Source organism: Chiloscyllium plagiosum, chromosome 5, assembly GCF_004010195.1.
Source record: "Chiloscyllium plagiosum isolate BGI_BamShark_2017 chromosome 5, ASM401019v2, whole genome shotgun sequence".
In the NCBI taxonomy this organism is placed as follows: domain Eukaryota; kingdom Metazoa; phylum Chordata; class Chondrichthyes; order Orectolobiformes; family Hemiscylliidae; genus Chiloscyllium; species Chiloscyllium plagiosum.
The window spans coordinates 50,604,483-50,627,932 of NC_057714.1; the positions used below are offsets into that span (position 1 = coordinate 50,604,483).

At 40.5% G+C, this 23,450-nt stretch overlaps 1 protein-coding gene across 2 annotated transcripts in view; it reads right to left on the reverse strand.

Annotated features, from left to right (window-relative positions):
* The window catches only part of mocos (molybdenum cofactor sulfurase), a 233,819-nt gene that overhangs the window by 128,132 nt on the left and 82,237 nt on the right, over positions 1 to 23,450 (reverse strand). For both annotated transcript variants that reach the window (XM_043690069.1, XM_043690070.1), the window contains one exon: positions 2,846 to 3,045. In XM_043690069.1, the coding sequence (XP_043546004.1) occupies positions 2,846 to 3,045 (200 nt within the window). The remainder of the gene's footprint in view (positions 1 to 2,845; positions 3,046 to 23,450) is intronic.

Sequence of the window (23,450 nt, forward strand, 5' to 3'; positions counted from 1 at the left end):
AGGTGAGAGTGAGTTGTCCTTGATATCAAGTCAGTATTTGACCATATGTGACATCAAGGATTCCTAGCAAAACTGAAGTCAATGGGAATCAGAGAGGAAAAAAAAATCCACTGGTTGAGTGGCACAGTGGCTCAGTAGTTAGCGCTTCTCTCTCACAATGCCAGGGATCTGGGTTCAATCCCACACTTGGGTAACTATCTGTGTGGAGTTTGCACATTCTCCATGTCCAAAGATGTGCAGGTTAGGTAGATTGGCCATGCCAAATTGTCCATACTGGCCAGGGATGTGTAGGATAGGTGAATTAGCGAGATGGATGTGATTGTTAGAAACCAATCATCTTAGTCCAGTACACTGCTGTAGGAGTTCCTCACAGTACTATACAAGGCCTAAGCATCTTCACATCCCTTATCAATACCCACCCCTCCACTGAAAGATCTGAAGTGGGAATGTACACTGATGGTTGCACAATGTTCAACACCATTCACAATTCCTCAGATACTGGAACAGTCCGCATCCATACACATCAAACAGGACACCATGCAAGATTGGTCTGATGTGTTACAAGTATTATTTGTGCCAAACAAAAACCAGTTTATATTACAGAGAATCAAAATACCTTCTCTTGACATTCAATGATGTTACAATTGCTGAATACACTGTCAATATCCTGGGAGTTATCGTGACCAGAAATTAATTGAACTAACCATTTAAATACTGTGGATATAAGTGCAAATCAAAGGCTCAGCATTCAGTGGTGATTACTTTGCTCTGTTTCCGACTCCCCAAAGTCTCTTCACCATCAACAAGGTACAAGGTGAGAGTGTGACAAAATATACAAACTTGACTTGTTTTCATTTGATAATCAGAGGCTAAGGAACAAACTGATAGAGGTTTACAAAATTATGAGGCATGGATAGAATGGATAGTGTCAGTGTTTTCCCCTGGGAAGAAACTTTAATTATGAGGTTTAAGATAAAAGGTAGAAGTTTAAAGGAGATGTGAAAGGCAAGTTGTTACAGAGAGGGTGGTAAGTGCCTGGAATGCGCTGCCAGAGAAGGTGGTAGAAGCAGATTCAATAACAATGTTTAAGAGGCATCCTGACAGATACATGAATACCTGGAATGGAGGGATATGGACCATGTAGAACAAAAGGGTTTTAATTTAGAAAGGTCTCATATGTCTGAGCAGGCTTGGTGGGCCAAAAGGCCTGTTCCTGTGCTGGACTGTCCTTTGTTCTTTGCACAACACTGAAGTAGCTTGATACCATCTAGAATAAAGCAGCCTATTTGACGGACACCACATCCACCACGTTCAATACTTGCTCTATCCACCAGTGACTGCAGTGGCATCTGTGTGTATTGTCTAGGAAATGCACTGCAGAGATTCTCTCCTCTGACTGCACCTTCCAAACCAATGATCTCTACCACATAGAAGGACAAAGGCAGTAGATCTATGGGAACACCACTGTCAGCAAGTTCCCCTCCAAGTCACACACCAACCTGATTTGAAACTTTGTTATAATTATAGATAAAGTTTTTTTCACTGTCACTGGATTAAAATTCTGGAGTTACCTTCCTTAAGCACTCGGAGAAAATGAAGACTTCAGATGCTGGAGATAAAAGTCAAGAAGTGTGACGTTAGAAAAGTGCAGCAGGCCAGGCATCATCCAAGGAGCAGGGGAATCGACGTTTTGGGCATAAGTCCTTCATCAGGACTGGGGAGTGCCAAGTGGGCTGAGAGATAAATGGGAGAAGGGTGGGGCTGGGAGGAAGGTAGCTTGGAAGGCGATACGTAATGGTCTGTGTGGAGTTTGCACATTCTCCACGTGTCTGTGTGGGTTTCCTCCGGGTGTTCTGGTTTCCTCTCACAATCCAAAGATGTGCAGGTCAGGTGAATTGGCCATGCTAAATTGCCTATAGTGTAAGGTGCATTAGTCAGGGGTAAATATAGCACAGGAGAATGGGTCTGGGTGGGTTACTCTTTGAAGGGTCGGTGTGGACTTGTTAGGTCAAAGGGCCGGTTTCCATACTGTAGGGAATCTAATCTAATCTCATGAATGCGGGAGTGATGGTGATAGGTCAGAGCGGAGGGTGGAGCAGATAGGTGGAAAGGAAGATGAACAGGTAGGACAGCTCAAGAGGGCTATGCCGAGTTGGAGGGTTGGATCTGGGATAAGGTGGAGGGAGGGGAGATGAGAAAACTGGTGAAATTGACCTTGATGCCTTGTGGTTGGAGGGTCTCAAAGTGGAAGATGAAGCATTCTTCCACCAGGTGTCTGATGGCTTGGAATTGGTGGCGGAGGAGGCCCAGGACTTGCATGTCCTTGGCGGAATTGGAGGGGGAGTTGAACCGTCTTCTTGAACCTGTCCATCTTACTTCCCATCTATCCGCTCCACTTTCTGCTTGGACCTATCACCATCACCCCTCACCTTCATCTACGTTTTGCGACCCAAGCTACCTCCCCCAAGCCCCACATCCCTCCCATTTATCTCTCTGCTTTCTTGGGTCACACCCCCACACTCCTGATGAAGGGCTTATGCCTGAAACGTTGACTCTCCTGCTCCTCGGATGCTGCCTGACCTGCTGTGCTTTTCCAGAGCCACACTTTTTGACTTCCTTAAGCACTATACGAGCATGTACACCATTTAGATTGCAGTAGGTCAAAAAGGTGGCTCACCACCATCTACTTCAGGTCAATTAAGGATGGAAAAAAATGCTAGCCAAGTGTGAGCAATGACCATATCACATGAAAAATTACATTTAAAACAATTCTTAGATAATTGTAGCCAATTCTCTAAATGACTCTTAGCTGAAACTATGAGATGGTGACAAGATTACATCATACCTTGGCATATCCAACTATTCCGCCTTCCTCATCAAGCACATTTAGATTAATAATAGGTCCTTGAGCATCTGGAGTTTCAAATTTATTATCACTGTATATCCGAGCAACTGGTGTTCCATTAGCATGGCACATTCCAGAGAGTATTATGTATGTATAACGGGCCAAACTAAATGTATGAAGCATAATATTTTGCATTCCACCTGCAATTAAGAAGAAGAAACAATTATTAGGCTGGTACAATCAACAATGTCATAACACAGCTAGGACCACAATCAGAAGTACATTGTATCTGTCATATAAATTGCAAATTGATGCTTACCTAAATCATAATTTTCAACTGGTGGAAGGCATCCACGACTATTGAAATAACTACAAAGACATTACATATATTGCTGAGGTCTAACAAGTGCCCTGTTCATGTACAACATCACCTCCTTGCTTGTGCACTTTCTGTCCCTATTAATGGGACAGAGATGGGTTCTCTCCATCTGTTTTGCCACTTTCAATGATACATCCAGGTCCTGCTGTTCTTGTACCCCCTTTAGAACTGTACCATCTATCTTCTATTGTATTTTCCTGTTCTTATAATCAAACTGCATCACCTCACATAATGAATTATGAACAATGCTCTAAATGTTATGTTCTTGAATTCTATTCTAATCACTTTAGAAATGCAAAAAAGCTGAAAAACCAATTTATAGGTTAAACATAGTTGATGAATGACTGATTTCAGCAATTTTTTTAATGGGAAGGACATCTCTGTGACCTTCTTGCACACTGCCTCCACTCTGACATCTATATAACTTTTGACATGGTTGACCACTATCCTCCTTTAGCAGTTCTTTATTATTCATTTCAATGGCACTGAGCTTGCATTGATACATGCTTAGCCATCTTATTATAACTGAAGCATGTTCAATATCATTTCTCTTTCCAGAACAATACTATTATTACTGTTAATCTTAAGGATTATCCTTGATGCCTCCTCTTTATCATCCAAAGATTTAGGGTCAAACTTCACACGTACACAAATCATGCCCTGTTCTATTTTTCTATTACCTCTCCCAACCCCTTCATTACTTCTGTGCTGTTGGTGACTTGGTTTAGTTGTCATACTCTTGCCTTTCTAAAAAAGTTGTGAGTTCAACTTTCACTCCAGAACTCCAAGATATAATTTGGACTGACACTTTACAATAGTACTGAGGAAGTGTTGCACAATAATAAGTGCTGTCATGAGGATGAGCTGTTAAATCGCAGCCTAGCTGTCCTCTGCAGTGTATGTAAAAATTCCATGTCACTATTCTAAATAAAGAGGAGGTTTGCAAGTGCCATAGCTAATAATTGTCCATCAACCAATATTTTTCAAAAAAAATCTGGATATTTGTTTCATTGCTGTTTATGAGACCTTTCTTTGTGCAAACTGGATATTGCTTTTCCCTTTATTATAAGAGTAGCTCAGCTTCAGAAGTGTTTGATTGGTTGTCAGATTACATAAATCATATAAATATAAGATTTTTTTCTCTGTTCCACCCAAGCTGAGTGTCTGAATTCATATCCTCTCTATTACAAAAACCATCTACTCCTACACTTGCAGATAAGCCTCAGTACACTGGCTGCAAAACTCTCAAACATGTTTTTGCCACGTTCAGATTTTGCTTTTTCTGTGTTCTCCTGGCCACTCTGCCATCATCATTCACCCTGAACATTTTTTTTAGATTAGATTACTTACAGTGTGGAAACAGGCCCTTCGGCCCAACAAGTCCACACCGCCCCGCCGAAGTGCAACTCACCCATACCCCTACATTTACCCCTTACCTAACACTATGGGCAATTTAGCATGGCCAATTCACCTGACCTGCACATCTTTGGACTGTGGGAGGAAACCGGAGTACCCGGAGGAAACCCACGCAGACACGGGGAAAATGTGCAAACTCCACACAGTCAGTCTCCTGAGGCGGGAATTGAACCCGGGTCTCTGGCGCTGTGAGGCAGCAGTGCTAACCACTGTGCCACCGTGCTCACCCAAAACCATACTGTTCATTTTGTAACTCCATTGTTTCACTCATGCATCACTATTTGACTTACGGTGACTCCAACTACGCTTATTTAATATATGAATACTCCTATTTAAATCAGCTCATCTCTAAAACAGCTTCCAACACAAATCCTTTCATCCTCCAAACTCTCCACTGAGGTCTCCTGTACAACCACTCCTCCATATCCTCTAAGAGTGTTTTGAATTGGGGGTTTGATTTATTTAAATGCACAAACCCCATATTTTGTTTTGCATGACATATATTTAAAGTCACCAATTTGTATCCAATCTGCATGGATACTTGGGCCTGCTGCACAGTAACACAGTTTAGAGCAAATATTATCCTCATTCCTTCACACTCCTTCACTCTTCCACTGTTGGCCCTATCTTTTGACAACAGAATGGAATTTCCTTTCTAAACTCTGCCTTGTCTTCCAAGGCTGTTCTTGAAACCTATTTATTTGACCAAGCAGTTAGTGTTTTCTATAACGATTAAGTAAAGAGGTTTCAAATCGAAGGACTTAAACCATTTAAAGTGAGTCGACAGACAGAAGGAGCAAAGATAATGGAATATTAACCTTTATCTGAAGAATTTATTTATTACAGAATCATAGAATTGTTACAATGGAGGCCATTTGGTCAATGCTGTTTACGTAGGCTCTCTGAGCATTATGATTTATTGCCAATTTCCTGCCATTCCCCGTAACCCTGCACATATGAACATACAACATAAGACCATATTTAAAGTATTCAGCCACCTGAGCCAGTTCCAGCATTAAATATGGTCGTGACTGATCTGTTTCTTTTGGCTTAGAGACGAACTTGGACACGGTGGGGTAGAGAGTATCTTTCCACACTGTAATACTCTACAACTCTGTAATCACTCCATGTTATTCTGGTAGAATGTTCTCATGAGACAGTTTCATTTTGATGACCCTTGATGCCAGCCATTGTGACAAATGGACAAAACTTCCAGTCATGAAAGTGTTGAGATGAAAGGTGAGCAAGTGACCTTAATTCTTGGGAGGCCAAAATTCAGGATCTCAATGGCGGGATGAACTTTGCACTTATGTCCACCAGACTTAAAAGGTGAGTCAACCTACCCAATGCCAATAGTCAGGAAGGCTGGTTACAAAGAGAAAGTGAGGACTGCAGATGCTGGAGATTAAAGTTGAAGAATGTGGTGCTGGAAAAGCACAACCAGTCAGGCAATGATGAAGAACTTATGCCCGAAACATTGATTCTCCTGCTTCTTGGATGCTGCCTGACTGGTTGTGTTTTTCGAGCAACAACGATGGAGCCTGAGGATCGGTGACTTAGATGATAGTTAGGTCTGGCCTAGACAGAGGCAAAACGGTGATAGTACAATGGCAGTGCAAGTGGCGTTGATGGTGATGAGCTCAGGACTGATAGACTGTCTTGTTATTAATCAAAATGGCACCATTTCGTGATTACAAATGAAAGCTTTTCACTGTATTTTATAGTATTTGTACTGCAAAATCCACATGAAAATAAAAGATCAAAATCAAACTCATGAATGCATAATGCCACCGCATGCTGTCAGTGCTGTAAAAACATGTTGCTACAAGAGCAAAATAGCAAAAACAGCCAGCGCACTGCAGTGGTGTTCTTTCCCAACTTAGAAACATATGTGGTCAGATATTTGACGGCGCGTAAAAGGGATGTACCTGAGCTTAAGGATAAGTATTTGCTATTTTGCTCTTGTAGCAACATGTTTTTACAGTAATATTTGTGATGGAGTGCTGGTGCAGGCACTATAATTGGAACCAAGAGGGTAAGAGGTAACAATCTCTACGGCAGGGTGACATGACAACAACAAAAGGAAGGTAAAGTCAGTGAGTAAGGGAAAAGCATTGTCCAAGAGAAAAAAGCACTATCCTATCAGTTGGTAGAACACTGACAACATACGGTGGCATCATGCATTCATGAGTCTAATTTTGATCTTTTATTTTCATATGTATTTTACAGTACAAATACTATAAAATACAGTGAAAAGCTTTCACTTGCTACCACGAAATGGCGCCATTTTGAATAACAACAGTCTATCAGTCCTGAGCTCATCGCCTTCAACGCTACCTGCACTGTCATTGCTCTGTCACCGTTGATCTTTTACTTTCATATGTATTTTACAGTACAAATACTATAAAATACAGTGATCTTTTATTTTCATATGTATTTTACAGTACAAATTTTATTTTCATATGTATTTTACAGTACAAATACTATAAAATACAGTGAAAAGCTTTCACTTGCTACCACGAAATGGCGCCATTTTGAATAACAACAGTCTATCAGTCCTGAGCTCATCGCCTTCAACGCTACCTGCACTGTCATTGCTCTGTCACCGTTTTGTCGCTGTCTAGACCAGACCTAATCATCATCTAAGTTGCCGATCCTCAGGCACCATCTTTGTTGCTGGGCCAATCCCTCCAACCTGCACCGGACTACTTGACATCAGAGTTGCATCGCTTGCCTTTGGGCCAACCTCATCGATGCTGTCACGATGCTCTTCTGCCACCGCTTTTCTACTGCCAGTGCTAGATCCAACCAACAACAAAGTTGCCGATCATCAGGCGCCACCTTTTGCTTTGGGCCTACCTCGCTGACATCAACTTTTCGATGCAGCTGCCACTGCTTCCAGGTCCTGTACTTGCTTCGGGAAAGTAAGTAAGGCTCACTTGAGTTCCGCAGTGAGCTCACTCTCCTCCATGCTAGGCCCACTTGAGATCCACATACTGGGTTCAGTTCCCAAATTTTACCTAGTGATGAATTGGGAGAAAGTGAGGACTGCAGATGCTAGAGATCAGAGGTGAAAAATGTGTTGCTGGAAAAGCGCAGCAGGTCAGGCAGCATCAAAGCAGCAGGAGAATCAACGTTTCGGGCATAAGCCCTTCTTCAGGAATGACATATATTCCTGAAGAAGGACTTATGCTCGAAACGTCGATTCTCCTGCTCCTTTGATGCTGCCTGACTTGCTGCGCTTTTCCAGCAACATATTTTTGAGCTAGTGATTAATTGTACATGGTCTTTGACATTCTCTTCACTGGTGTGGTTATATGTTTTGTCATTTACTCTCTCAATACATTCTTCCATTTCTGAAGATTTACTGCTGAGTCTGCCTTTCTCTGCAGACATTAAAAACATTAAAAAACCGTGGGCGGCACAGTAGTTAGCACTGTTGCCTCACTGAGCCAGAGACCCGGGTTCAATTCCGGCCTCAGGCGACTGACTGTGGAGTTTGCACATTCTCCCTGTGTCTGCGTGGGTTTCCTCTGGGTGCTTCGGTTTCCTCCCACAGTCCAAAGACGTGCAGGTTAGGTGAATTGGCCATGCTAAATTGCCCATAGGTAAGGGGTAAATGTATGGGTGGGTTGCGCGTCGGTGTGGACTTGTTGGGCCGAAGGGCCTGTTTCCACACTGTAAAGTAATCTAATCATTATGATTGCACATTTCTAATGAAAATTGACAATGCTTCTTCTATCTATTAAGTCTCAATTTCTTTAACCAGCCTTTTTATGGCATGCTTTGTCAAGTAGTCAAAAAATAATTTGCCTGTTTCAACACAACAAAATAGGTGACAACTCCTCTTTGGGTTCATGTCTCAGGACAGTGCCTTGACTAATCAGAATAAGGTGGTGCCTGTGTTGGACTAGGGTGGACAAAGTTAAAAATCACACAACACCAGGTTATAATCTAACAGGTTTATTTGGAAGTACAAACTATCAGAATGCTGCTCCTTCGTCAGGTAGCGCTCCGAAAGCAAGTACTTCCAAGTAAACCTGTTGGACTATTAACCTGGTATTGTATGATTTTTAACTTTGACTAATCAGAGTCAATCTGCCTTGCTTAAATGGATATTGAGTATAGCTACTAGAAAAGCTTGTGATCTAACTCAATTTTCAAGAGTTTATTTTGTTTCTGCCTTTTATCATAACTTGCAATAGTACACAGCTTTTGGCCTGGACCTAACACTTGGATTAGGTAGCATGGAATTTCTGCAAAAAAACCCAGAATGAATACATTTGTTTAATGACTAACTATGTACATCAAATCTAAAGAAAGTGAAAGAACGATATGTAAATTTGCTGCTGACACCACCAAATTGTGGGATATTTTATTTTGTAGCAAATAATGTAAAAAGTTGTAGATGAACAGCAAGAGTTGAAAAAGATGAGCAGTCAAGTAGTTGCTAAAGTTATTGAGGGTTAATAAATTGTATTTGACAACGAGATTGTGAAGGGAAGGCATTATCATGTACTCGCAGATTCCCCTGAGAAGCTACAAGCTATTCCTTGAGTCATAAAAAAATGACACAAAGGCCAGTACATGCTGCAAATGTTACTTCAAAAACTCTTCAAAATCCATCACTATGGCTTATTTGAGCCAACAGCATCTTGTCCACTCATTTTGTTCCAAGTTTGGGACAAGGTGGAAATGCTCTCAGACCGAAGAAAAAACACGACAGATTTGTAAAAGTAAATGGTGAATTCTGAATTTGATGTGTTAATATTTAAAAATTGAATAGTGGAGCTCAATTCTCATACACAAGCTTCTAGTCATTTTTATGGTGATTTGTGGACCATCTGTGTCCAACTGTTTAGAGGCAGGAACACTTCCATTATTTTTAAAATTAGGTTCTAATAGTTGAAAGCACAGTTTAATCCAACACAAGTGGGTTAGCTTCATAGCATATGTGCACCTAGCAGCTAAATGGAAGTAGGTACAAAGGGCGGAATCATCTGGGGAATGAATAAAGTGGACTACAGTGAGAAATATCAGAGAATTGTATAAAATTCTGGCGAGATCTATCTCAATGCCGGAATCAACTTGTTGCATTTTGAAACAGACTTCCAGGCATTGAGGTAAGGTTCCCACTAGGCAGTGGTGAGATGCCTATTAACAGGGATTGCAGCTTGTTAACAGCCTCATTAACAATTACTCTCACCTCATTAACATGCAGCTTCACATTCTATGACCTGCTATGAGGAAACGAAAGGTCAATTCCCGACATGAAAGTCAGAGCGGGTACCTGGTGACTTGAGCTCACTGCTCAACCCTCCAGGCTGCCATTTGAAAATCTGGCAAAAATATCTCAGGAACACTCCAGGATACCAGCCGAGCACACCTACACTGACAGATACTGTCATCTGACAACTGACAACTTCTCTGAACCCTCAAACTATCTTTAATGCGGCAATTTTGGGTGCACTGACAACTAGCATTGAAATGCTCCTGCAATGACAGTAGGCACAGGGACAGACCTAGCTCACAGATTGGACCAGGCTGAAAGTTGGAGGTAGAGGTTGATGGTTGGGTCTCCACATTGTGGGGAATGGTTGGAAATGATCTGTCTGAATACAGTAAGGTAAAAGGGAATGTGAAGACTCTTGTTGAAGGTCAGGGGATGTAACTGAGTCTGGAGCTGAGATTGTCCACTGCGAGCTATGGTTCCTGTGATCACTTGCTGTTTGTTGGAAGCAACAATTTAGAATTAGAATTTGAAACACAATCAGAAAAGGTTTAGAAAAACTTCCAGGGTGGACAGAGTATGTGCCAATTTGATGGTGTGGTCTCCACTAGGTTCTGAAGATGAGTCACTGAACCAAAAACATTAATCTAATTTCTCTCCACAGATGCTGTCAGATCTGCTGAATTTTCCCAGCAATTTCTGTTTTTGTTTCTAATATTGAATGTTATTATGTTATGATTACTATTTCCCAAATGCTGCCCGACACTGATACTTAGCCTGCCTCATTTCCTAGGACAAGATCCAGGACGCCTCCCTCGTTGGTAGCACTGGAGATGTACTGCTCCAGAAAGTTCTCCTGCTTACATTGAAGGAATTTCTCCCTCTCTGTGCCCCACACTCTACTTTTTTCCCAGATAACTTGAGGGTAATTGAAATCATCAACTAGCACAACCCTACCTGTCCTGCAGATTGCCATAATCTGCTTACAAATGCTCTCTTCTACTTTCTCGCCATGAGCTGGAGGTCCTCCTGTTTATTACACCCTAAACAAATAAGATTCTAATTTGGGAACTGCATAATGTTTAAGGGCAATGATATCATCCTTGACCAAGAATGCTACAATTACTCCCTTTTTACTCACCCTGCCTGATAACCCAAGATGTTAAATATCCAGTTCTGTTCTGGATTGAGCCATGTTTCTGTCAATGCTACAATGTCATGTCCACCACAGCAATTTCTGCTTGCAGTTCCCCAATATTTTTCACTACTCCAGGCATTTACATATATATAATATAGCTGTGCCCTTATGTCTTACTTGCCAATTGGAAGGCAACCATTTCCTTGTTCACTCAAGCATTCCCTCACTTTCTTTTTCCCATTCCCTAACTTCTCTCTTTTTGCCATCTCTGGCACATTCAAATCTAGGCCCTCTACTCAAAAAAACCTGTTCTCTGACACTGGCTCCTCCGTGATCTCCTACTCAGTTGTGGTGACTGAGCTGACTTTTCTCAGAATCTTCCTCAGTCACTTCTCACCACCACCCTCTGTTACTCCATTGCATAACTTGTAACTTAAGAGAACAGAGATAATGTTGCCCACAATTGATCAGGGTCATGTTGGAACAGGCAGTAGGTCAACTGAAGATGCAAATCAGTTGCTTGGACAGGTCAGAGATGGGGTAGCGGGGTGTTAGCTGCAATGTTCTCTAGGTGGCAAGGTGGCCCCCAAGCTAGCTCACAGTGCCAGTTCAATTTCAGCCTTGGACAATTGCCTGTATGGAGTTTGCACATTCTCCCCGTGTCAATGTAGCTTTCCTACGGGTGCTCCGCTTTCCCCCACAAGTCCAATCATGTGAAGGTTAGGTGGATTGGCCATGCTAAATTGCCCATAGTGTCAAGGGGTATGCAGGCTAGATGGATTAGCCACAGGAAATGCAGGGTTACAGGGACAGGTAGAGGGCATGGCTCTGGGCAAGATGCTCTTCAGTGGGTCAGTGTGGACTCAATAGGCTGAATGACCTGCTTGTACACTTGCTCTGCATAACTGAAGCAAGTAACAAGGTGATGTGCTAGATGTTGAGAGACTAGGTGAATGTAACCAATGTTCCAAGAAGGAGAATGTGCTCGCCTGGAGCACTACAACCCAGACAGGACTTGATTGACATCTACTTCCAGTAAATGAGAGCTGATGCCACAGAGACTGGTGGAATATAAAATAGTCACCGGTCATTATGCTAGCATTTTATTTGCATTGTGGAGGTGAACTATAGCCATTTGTGTTCACTTTCGTTGCCCATAAATTAAAGATGATCTTTGGAATGTCTGTGATGAACTCCACTGGACAATAAAATTATACTGGTCTGCAGCAGGCATTAGAGAGAGACCAGCAGTGATTGGTAAGATGGTATGTGGCTCAGAACAGGCAAGTGACAGGTACAAGGAAATGTGCTAACCCTAACCTTATCCCATGTGCTGTGAGCCACATGGGAGCAGTTGTGCCATTGGTTTGTTGGAGAAAAGCAAGTCCAGAATGCCAATCCATGACCATCTCTGGAGTTTAAAGATGGCATTGGCACTAAGGAGATCAGTCTATTCTGGGATATCCAGTGAGTGGTGAATATGACCAGTTACAGTAGTTTGGAGAATCAGATTAGCATCAGACAAAAAGGTACCACAGGGGTGAATTAAGTAATAAACTAGGCAAGTTTGGGATGATGCAGCGAGAAATCTCTCTCGGCCTCAAGGACAGAAACCCTTCATGAAACCCGATGAAATTGACACTTAGTCAAAATATCATAAGATTTGGCCTATAGTTTCTGCAGTGCAGCTTCTGAACCAAAAGGAACACTTATGTTCCTTTGAAGATTTGATCAAGGATCACAGATTATCTAAAAACAGGTATGGAGTCACTTGTGATTTAAAGAACTTTATTGAGAGATAAATGTTTTATACAGCACATAAGGTAACTAGAATAGACATAAAAGTATTTGATAGTGACTGTAATCAAGTTTACTAGTCCCGCAGCAGAACCACGAGGTTTCTGCTGACATAACGAGCCACATTTAGATTGATCAGAAGGCTAGGCAAAGTTAACACCTCCCATTCCAATTCTAAATAAATGATGACACTGCTTATCTCTTGCAGGAACATTTTGTTAAATTCACTCAGTCATTCAGATTAACAGACATGAAATTTCAACTTATCAGGCTAAGAAGTGTCTTACACTAATGCCTGTGTTACAGTTATCGTCTTTGACTAGATAACAGTCCTTGTGAGACCTCACCTATCTTTACTTGACTTCTTTTAAGCGAGAGAAGACAGAGAAGGAGACTATTTTCTATTATTCAATTACTTCGGACTCTACAGCATCACTAGACAGTCATTTTATATATCCTCCAACCTCCTAAGCAAGTCTTCTGCCGATTGCAAATTCCCCTTGCTGCTATGATCGATCCCTCCATGATGTCCTGATCTTTTCCTCCCTTCTCTCTTGCTGTTTTGCCTAGCCATCAACCTAATCCTTTCTCAATCTTTTGCCTCCAAATCTTTTCATGTTTGTGTTCCAACATCACCCCTTCACTACAGTCTAATATTTTTCTTTGTCTTTACTCGTGCCCATGATCTAATATTTATTCCCTTCCCCAAGCCTACACTAATCTTTTCTGACTCCAAAAGATCCTGGGTTGCATTTTTCAATTGCTGGTTTTTTTCACCTAGGAATCAGCCAACCTGCCATTTGGCCAGGTGCCAGGCAAGAAATGGAATTTGAAAGTGCTAATGTGGCTCTTAAATGTGGCAGGAACTCCATGTTTCTAGGATTCATCCACTTCAAACACACAACTGTACTCCTCATAAGTACTGTGGCCCATAGTTTTGTCAAGAGAACATAAAAAGTTTGACTTCAATGAGGCAGAATGAAGCTGAACCTTTAAGGTTAGCTAAATGAGTGAAAGTCAATCCCAGTAATTACATTTAGCAGTATAAAAGTTAGATGTACAGAAATGTTGGCATCAGGATAGTCATGACTGTATATTTTCAGCATTTATCATTTCAATCATTATTATATTAATACACGATTATGCTGGAGATAGAAAATAGTCAATCATCTTCTGGAAGCATATGTAAATGTGTTTTGGTCATTGGACTTGCATTTACCATAGAAATATGGCAACGCATCCATCTGAGCAGAAAGGAGTGAGGTGGGAGATGCTATATATTTAAGCAGAAATAACAAGCTCAAAACCTTACATTATATGATGTATCAACAACCGTCTCAAATACAACTGTGCCCTTGTCAAGATTTATTCCTACTGCTTCACAAATCTTTCTTGCATTAATGATGAAACTGTGGAATTTCATGCCTCTATCGATTATTTTGATAGATTGCAGTATTCAACATTTCAAAGAACATTCTTTGCACCATCTTTCAAGTAAACTGAATCAGAACACTGCTTACATAGGATGCAGGTCTAATCATAGCTCAGGGTATAAAATCACGTTAGTTGTATGTAACACTGCAATGACAGTTGGACAGAACCAGCAGACCCGCTTTTTAAAATCTTAATCACTTAATCAATCCAAGATCCAGAAGATTTACGGATCTGAAAATATTTAAATCTAACTTGGCATACTTGGCAATAATGGTTCCTCCATTTATCTCATGAAATGTTCTCAGTTTGAAGACCTCAAAATTAAAGGAGGCAAGTTAGTTCCTCTCCACATCCCATGTAAAAATAAAAAGTTCTACATGAAAAGGCAAGAATGTACATGAAAACGCAGAAAAAGTGGCAACTTGAATCCAAATTTGGCTCAAACAAGGCAAGAAGCAAACAGTAATGGTTAAAAGGTGTTTTCTGTGACTGGAAGACTAATCTGAAAGGTTTAGTGTTAAATATATCAATTATTTTGCATTTGTTGAAAAGGGATACAGTTAAGAAGTTTGCAGCCAACACAGAAATTTGACGTACAGCTGATAATGAAGAGGAGGAGAACAAGACTCAACCAACATCAACATGGAAATCTTATTCCAATTCCTACTGGCAAGAGTGGGAAAGATTCCTGGTCAGCCAGGTGATGGAAAGAAGTTGAAGCCTCTACCCTCACTCTACATAGTTGCAGGCTACAAAATGCACTTTCCAACATCATAGGGTTCCAATCCCATTCCAGAACTTGGATTGGTTTGAAAAGATGCCTCCATCCCCTATCTGTGATTGTCCTCCCAGGGACTGGACATGTCGTCAGGTAGAGAACTCATGAAGAAGATACCTAATTTGTGAGATCTTATTACATAACTTAAACATATTATTTTATGCACTTTTCAGCATGTAATTCCACACATCAACTATATCCAGCCATAAATGCTTTGTCTATATCCCAAGAATCAAAACATATTAAAACTATTTCAGCCCAGAAGAATGAATAATAGATCAGATACTGAAGAAATATTGCCTGTTTCTTCTATAAATGTTGACTGACTAGCTGTTTTCCAGTTGCAGTTGTCTGATAAAGAGGATGCTTTGATATATCAATGTAAAACATTTGCATTTCTAAGAATGTGCTGCACAATGAATTCCTGGATCCAAATTCATGTTTCACGGGTTATTGGAGAGGCAGCCTGTAGATAACTAAATAGAGACACCTGCATAGTCGGAATGCAGACAAGAGAAAGCAAAGGGAGTGCCATAAGCCATATTCATGTATTAGTGTGAGTTTGAATAGAAGTTTGCAATCATGTAAAATTGCAAAATACTATCACAATATAGAACTTTATAAAGTGTGTCATATCTGCTGTGTTTTCTGTCACAATCAGACTAATAATTAAATAGCCAGTATGCAAAGTTTTAACACTGAAATTTAATTGAAATTACATACAGATTACTTCCTGGCAGAGCTGCAAACAACTTTGGAGCAGGTATAGGTCATTCAGCCATTCAATAACTATTGAATAAAATTATGACTGATATGTTGTGGACTCAACTCTATCTTCCTGTCTGCACCCCACAACCTTTGATTCCCATTATTTATTAAAAATCTAACTCAGCCTTGAATAAAGAAAGTGTTTTTTGAGGAAGATAATTCCATATACTAATGACTTACAGAGAAAAAAAATCTCCTCATCCCCATATTAAGGGGAAAAAAGCAGAAACAAGATATGTAGGGGTATGGGTGGGTTGCGGGTCAGTGTGGACTTGTTGGGCCGAAGGGCCTGTTTCCACACTGTAAAGTAATCTAATCTAATCTAATCTAAAACCTGAGTTTTCTTTGATCATGAAGAGTGTTTTACTTCCTTTGTTACTAAATTATGGTGAATGTTTAAGTAAATATTTGCAAGTGAAGTCAATGTATTGTGCAAGTGTCTTAAATAATTTTAATGTATGTGGTTAGATTGATGTTGCCCTAGCTTCAAATATGTAATGCCAGCGGTTCCAATGGTCAACACTGCCCTTAAATTATTCTCATGCTTTTAATGTTTATATTTCACTTCAGAAAATTCTAAATCTAATACAGATGATGGGATTCTGTGAGCTCATAGATTAGTGTGGAATGTCACCAATCACAGACATGGATCAGGAATTTCAGCGTGCGTTATATATGTTTTTTTTATTATTTCAAACAATGTTAAGAAAATAACTCATGGCTTTCATTCAAATTTCTAGTGCATGTGGAAACACATAGATAAGGCTCTCTGCAATTTGCACACACTTGGAAGATTATATTTGGTAAATATGCCTGTTAAATATATTTAAATTCCACGTCCTCCAGCACTTCAACATAAGTATTTTGGTTTCAAGAATTTGTGGTCCCATGCTGCCAACAGTGTCAGGACTGATGGCTACTGTTTTTTCTGAAGTAATGCAGAAATCTCTTGGCAATATCATTAGTAACAGTACAATATAGGGATATGTTGAATGCCAGCCAGAAGAGGGGACGGGAATTGTGATGCTGGTACGCTATTAAATGTAGAGATCAAAGATTTACTTGGGTGGGTTTTGGAGCTAGGGTAAGAAATTTGTTACCGTAGGATCGAATTCCATGGCAGCAATTTTTTTTAATGATAACATTCGTAAATGATCATCCAAACAAGTTAAGAAAATGAGTAAAACTGTTTGGAGATGATTTCAATCTCTTACATCAAGGACAATCAAGATTACATCAATTGTCTGCAAGATGATCTTCGAAAATAAGACAGGATCAATGGGACATGGCCTTCAGAGCCAAAAATGCCAAGTCATGCATTACCGGGGAAACGATCCAACAATAGTCTGAAGTCCTATGATCAAGTAATCTAACAGTTAGATACATAATCATAGCTGGGGGGAGTTCATCTTAGAAATAATCTTTAATGGGGATTGCACATTCAACTGGTAATATCCAAAGCAAACAGGGTTCTTGATTTCAGAGTTATATCACAGCAAACATTTGTTCATCCAATTCTGGAGTATGCAAGCGGTGTGTGGGACCCATAAAAAGTGAGAAATAATTGAAAGATATATTGCACAAAGAGATGACCATCCACATAAGCTATAAAACTACAAAGTACAAAAACTATAAAGACCATTTAGTTCCAAACCAGGATATCAACAATCTTTCTTCCCAAGGAAAATCTCACAATGGAACAAGCTGCCAAAAGAAACTATCACAGCCCAAACATATGAGGAGCATACCTAGCAAGGTAGATTTCTTCCCTCAAGTCCATGAGTACAATGTTTTCCTTTGAAGACTTATAACCTCTTCATAGATAAACCTTTTTTTTTTGGCAATAATGTTTAAAGTGTATGGGCAAAGCTTGACTGTGTTAACCAGCTCATGAAAAGCTCAGTCATACATGACCAGGTTTGTTGTAGTTAAACACTTACAATCAAAGGAAAGAAGGCTGACCGAGTGCGTAAACCTACCTAATTGAGACAGCCACACATGCTGATACAAGAAAACCTGACCAGGCAAAGCAAACAAAGCTCAATTGAAAAGGGGACTAAAATGAAAAGGGATCTGAAATTAAAGGGGACTCAAGAGATTCACAAAAATGTTTTGGTTGGAATGGAATAGTAGGAATGGAACTTAAACTGAATGATACATGAAAGAACTGAAAGGATAGAGGGAGCAAACTTTTATAGATTACAGAGACAGTGAATAGGGCAAATGAAGGGTGGGAGCTGCATATTAAGGATGGAGAACATGATGGGGCAATTAGGTCAGCTGGGGAGAGAGAACAAAGAGGTTAAAATAATAAGGCGTGGTATAAAGATCAGGCAGGACATAGGATCTTAGGGAAAGAGCAGGAACACTGAGGGAGATCATGAAAGGTCTGACAGCTAAAGTGAGAAATTTGAAGAGGACTAGAGATATTGATAGAAAGAATAAGAACAGCACCTCCAATTATGGTGGACAAAGTGTTCTTTAGAGGAGGAGGGTAAAGGTGAATGAGTTAAAGAGAAGTTTACAACCATCACCTTTCTCTAAATTGATCTTCTAAATAAGACCTCCCAGAAAAAGTGATGGTGATGGAAAGAGACCCTAAATCTACTTGCATGTGTTCCTGCACAGTGCAGTTACACCCGTCTGAGGGAACTGAAACAGAAATGGAAAAATACTATTATGCAAATACTCAGTTAACGGCTTCACACTGAAGTGAAGCACTCATTGTAGAGTAAATATAAATAGGCTCTTGCAGCTCCAGAAACTAATATCACAACCATGACAAGGAGGGTACAAAAGAATCACCATCAGTTGTGATTGTGCTGGGGTGGTAAGCATGCTTATTTCACATTCAGACATGCAAGAGCATTCAAAAGCAGTTTACATGCAAGTTAAGAATGCTGGATGAAACATGCGGGCTCTCGGTTTCAACGTTACAGGACTGTGTCATCAGAGATAGTGAAGGCCATCAAGAATCAGTATCTGCTAATTAGCATGTTTATGAAAACAATGTAGAACTCAAGGCTACAAATACCTTGCACGTGGAATTATCAGGAAGAGGAAAACCAGTCAGGATGCACCTCACCATATAAAGGTGGTTGTAGAGCAGGCTTTCACTCAATACATGAGTAAAGACCAAAATGAAAGATTGACTATATCAGGACCTCAAATAAAATACTCCATGCCAGATATTTAAGCTGAACTAACTTTACTAAGGTTAAAGTAAAGGAAGAAAGAGGAGGAGAAGAAGGAGTGAAAAATACCAACAAAACCAGACAAGTGAGGTTCGGAGCCTGAATGTGTGGATGAGCTAGAAGAGATGAGCCAGGATTTTCAGCATCATCAAGCAGACTAACGAGAGAGTGTGTACCGAAAGCATGGCAAATGAGTGGAAGGCAGGGTGAGAGATGTTTTTGCATTACAAGTGAAGCTGTAACCTACATTTACTACCTCCTGCAGGCTGAGCTACCAACATGTGGCTTGGAAGGAGCCACATTACCTGTGACGCTGAAGATAATAACATTATTGAACTTTTTTGACACCAACTCTTTTCAAATCTCAACTGGCACTCAATGTGACCACAATTACTGCAGATGTTCACATGTTATCCATGGAACTGTCACAAAGTTACATCGTGTACAACTCCCATGTTCCATAGATGTTTGCCGCACTGCATTATCTTCAGGGCTGGTTTGCGAGTAACAAAGGATACCCACAGAATGCATAGCTAGTGTGCCCAGTACAGAACCTTCATAGATGTTGGACAGTACTCTAATACTGCCCATGCATCTACAAGGGTTATCATTGAACATACAGGTCTTCTGAAGACCTATTAATTACCTGTCAACCACACAAATCCCAATGAGTTCAAGGACAACTGCCTATAAGTTGTTCATTTATGAGCCAAATTCCATGTTGGATGTTTCCTGATCCCCACACTAAATTGGAGACAGTTTACCTAACATCAGGAATGAGAAGTAAGTACTTGTATTCACTTCTCCCATGAACCCTGCTGCCATGCTTGCAGTGGAAGGCCTCAGGAACTTCAACACAATCAATATTCCTTTCTCCATGGATACTGCTTGCCTAGTATTTTAAGTTATTTATGTTTTTATTACAGATTACTAAAATATGCCATATCCATGAGTAAAATGTACAAAACAAGGAGCTGAAATATTAACCACAAATGATGCCCTTGGACTAGATGTGACACTTCCTATTATTCTTAATTAGTTTTAAAAAATGACATTTTAAGAATATCTTCAGAATATGTTGAATAATTACCTGGGAACTGGAGAATGATAAGCGTTGTTTCAATATTTTTGAAAACTCAGGTGGTGAATTGGGGTTCTCTAGTATTTGTAATTAACCATCTCATAAAGGTACTAAAACAATGCCTAGAAATGGTTGCTAAATTGCAATGCTTGACTGAGAACTGCCTTATCAGGAAGGTGGCAAAACATGGTGAAAAATGGAAATTTACTGGAAAAAAAGCATTACGTAAGAAATTACTTTCATGAAGTTTCATGTTAATCTTTCAGCAATATAATAAGAATGTGATATTGGAAAACTTAACCACTTGCCAATCCAGCCTATAATTATGGTAGTAATTGGAGAGGTAATTGGTTTGGTTGGATTTCCCCTGTTTTTTGTGCAAGTATGTGATCTGGGAAATTTTCCACATTACTAAGTAGATGTCAGTGTTCCCACTGTACTAAAGGAGCTTCAGTAGGGGCACAGCTAATTATTGAGTACACATTTCCAGTACTATTGTCAAAATGTTGTCAAAGCCAGTAGCCCTTGCAATATCCAGTGCCTTCAACCATTTCTTGATATAGAGTGAATCAAATTTGCCAAAGACTGGCATCTATGATTCTGGGAACTTTACGAGGAGGTCAAGTTGGATCATTCACTTTGGACCTGTAGGTGAAGGTAGCTGTAAATGCTTCAGCCTTGTCATTTGCACTATCCCATCATTGAGAATGGGGATATTTATGGAATATCTTCCTCCTGTTCGTTGTTTAATTGGCCACTACATGAACGGTTGCAGTAGGACAGCAGAGCTTAGACCTGATCCCTTGGCCGTTGGATCATTTAGCTGTATCTGCTACATGTTACTTCTACTGTTTGACAAAACTATATTTCTTGTTTAGTTTTACCAAGTTTAAACCTCAATTTTAGATATGCCTGTTGGTGTCTGTGGCAATTTAAGAAGTGATTTTGTGACAGTGACTATGGCAGACTGCTACTTGATTATTGTCTGAGATAACTCTCCTAATTTTGAAACTATCCCCATGGAGGCCGTTACAGAGTCAACAGGGCTGTGTTTGTCACTGCCATTTCCATTGCCTGGATCAATATTGGGTAGTCCATCCAGTTTCATTTTTTTTGACTTTGTATCAGCTTCATACAACTGAATGACTTCCTATGTCACTTCAAAGGACATTTAAAAGTAGTACCTATTGCTCCGATGGCAACATAATTTAAAGGACCCATAAATCATAAAACAAAAAGTCAGTGTGTGTTGTGCCTTGAATCTATCCCATTCCACTGCTCTTCATTCATTCCACATCTAGACAGTCTATCCCACGAAAACTGCTTGCATTTCAAGAATGTTGGGTGGAATGAAAATAGAGGTGGATTCATTGCTTGAAAGTCTGGGTTTAGATCATGAACAACCTTAAAAATCCATTCATCTCATTTAACAGTGAAATTACATCATATGGTCTCCCAGCCAATGTCCATTGATGGAGACAACTTGGATTCATCTCTAGCTGAAACATGTGTTGCTGGAAAAGCGCAGCAGGTCAGGCAGCATCCAAGGAGCAGGAGAATCGACGTTTCGGGCATAAGCCCTTCTTCAGGAATGCTGCCTGACCTGCTGCGCTTTTCCAGCAACACATTTTTCAGCTCTGATCTCCAGCATCTGCAGTCCTCACTTTCTCCTACTTCATCTACAGCTTCCAGGCTAGCACATGTGATGTAGTCAATGCTAAAGCTTGAGGTTGATGGCCATGTTCTACATTAATGATCAATAACCAACATACAGGAAAAGCCTGATGTATGCTTTGATGAAACATCAACTTCATTATCTTTTCCCAGATATTTCCGGTATTTTCTGTTTTTTATTTCAAATTTCAAGCATCTATAGAATCTCCAAAAGACATTCGACAAGATGCCGCACAAAAGGCTGCTGCATAAGATAAAGATGCATGGCATTATAGGTGATGTATTAGCATGGTTTAGATCAGAGTGGTGTTGGAAAAGCACAGCAGGTCAGGCAGAATCCGAGGAGCAGGAAAATCGTTGTTTCGGGCAGAAGCCCTTCATCAGATTTATTGTATCCGTTGCTCTCAATACAGTCTCCTCTACATTGGGGAGACTGGACGCCTCCTCGCAGAGCACTTCAGGGAACATCTCCGAGACACCCGCACCAATCAACCACACCGCCCCATGGCCCAACATTTCAACTTCCCCTCCCACTCTGCCGAGGACATGCAGGTCCTGGGCCTCCTTCACCGCCGCTCCCTTATCACCCAACGCCTGGAGGAAGAATGCCTCATCTTCCGCCTCGGAACACTTCAACTGCAGGGCATCAATGCGGACTTCACCAGTTTCCTCATTTCACCTCTTCCCACCTTACCCCAGTTCCAACCTTCCAGCTCAGCACTGTCCTCAAGATGATTTGTAGGGCAAAGTGTGCAGAGGACTGTGAAAGTTTGCAGAAGGATATAGATAGATTAAGTGAGTGGGCAGATGGAATACAATGTTGATAAATGTGAAGTCATCCATTTTGACAGAAATAACAGTAAAAAGGACTATTATTTGAAAGATAAAAAAAATTGCAGCATGCTGCTTTGCAGAGGGGCATGGGTGTCCTTGTGCATGAATCATAGAAAGTTGGTTTGCAGGTGCAACAGGCAATTAAGAAGGCAAATGAAATTTTGTCCTTCATTGCCAGAGGATGGAGTTTATAAACAGGGAGGTTATGTTACAGATGTATAGGATGCTGATGAGGCCACACCTGGAGTACTACTTGCAGTTTTGGTCTCCTTACTTGAGAAAGGATTTACTGGCACTAGAGCGGGTGCAGAGGAGATTCACTAGGTTGATTCCAGAGTTGAGAGGATTGGCTTATGAGGAGAGACTGAGTAGACTGGAATTATATTCATTGGAATTTAGAAGAATGAGGGGGGAATCTTATAGAAACATACAAAATTATGAAGGGAACAGATAAAAACAGGGAGGATGTTTCCACTGACAAGTGAAACTAGAAAAAGAGACATAGCCTCAAACTTAGGGAGAGCAGATTTAGGACTGCATTGAGAAGGAACTTCTTCACCCAAAGGGTTGTGAATTTGTGAAATTCCCTGCCCAGTGAGACAGTTGAGGCTTCCTCATTGAATGTATTTAAAGCTAAGATTTATAATTTTTTTGAACAGTAAAGGAAGTAAGGGTAATGGTGAGAGGAGCTAAGGTCATGAAAACATCAGCCATAATCTTACTTAATGGCAGAGTGGGCTCGAACTGCCAGGTGGTCTACGTCTGCTTCTGATTCTTATGTATTTTGCTTTGGCACATGATAAACATGCCCAATCTAAATCAGTAATGCTCGCTGACATTAAATGCAGTGATAAATTTCACTTCAGCCTGTGTTTGTTTTTG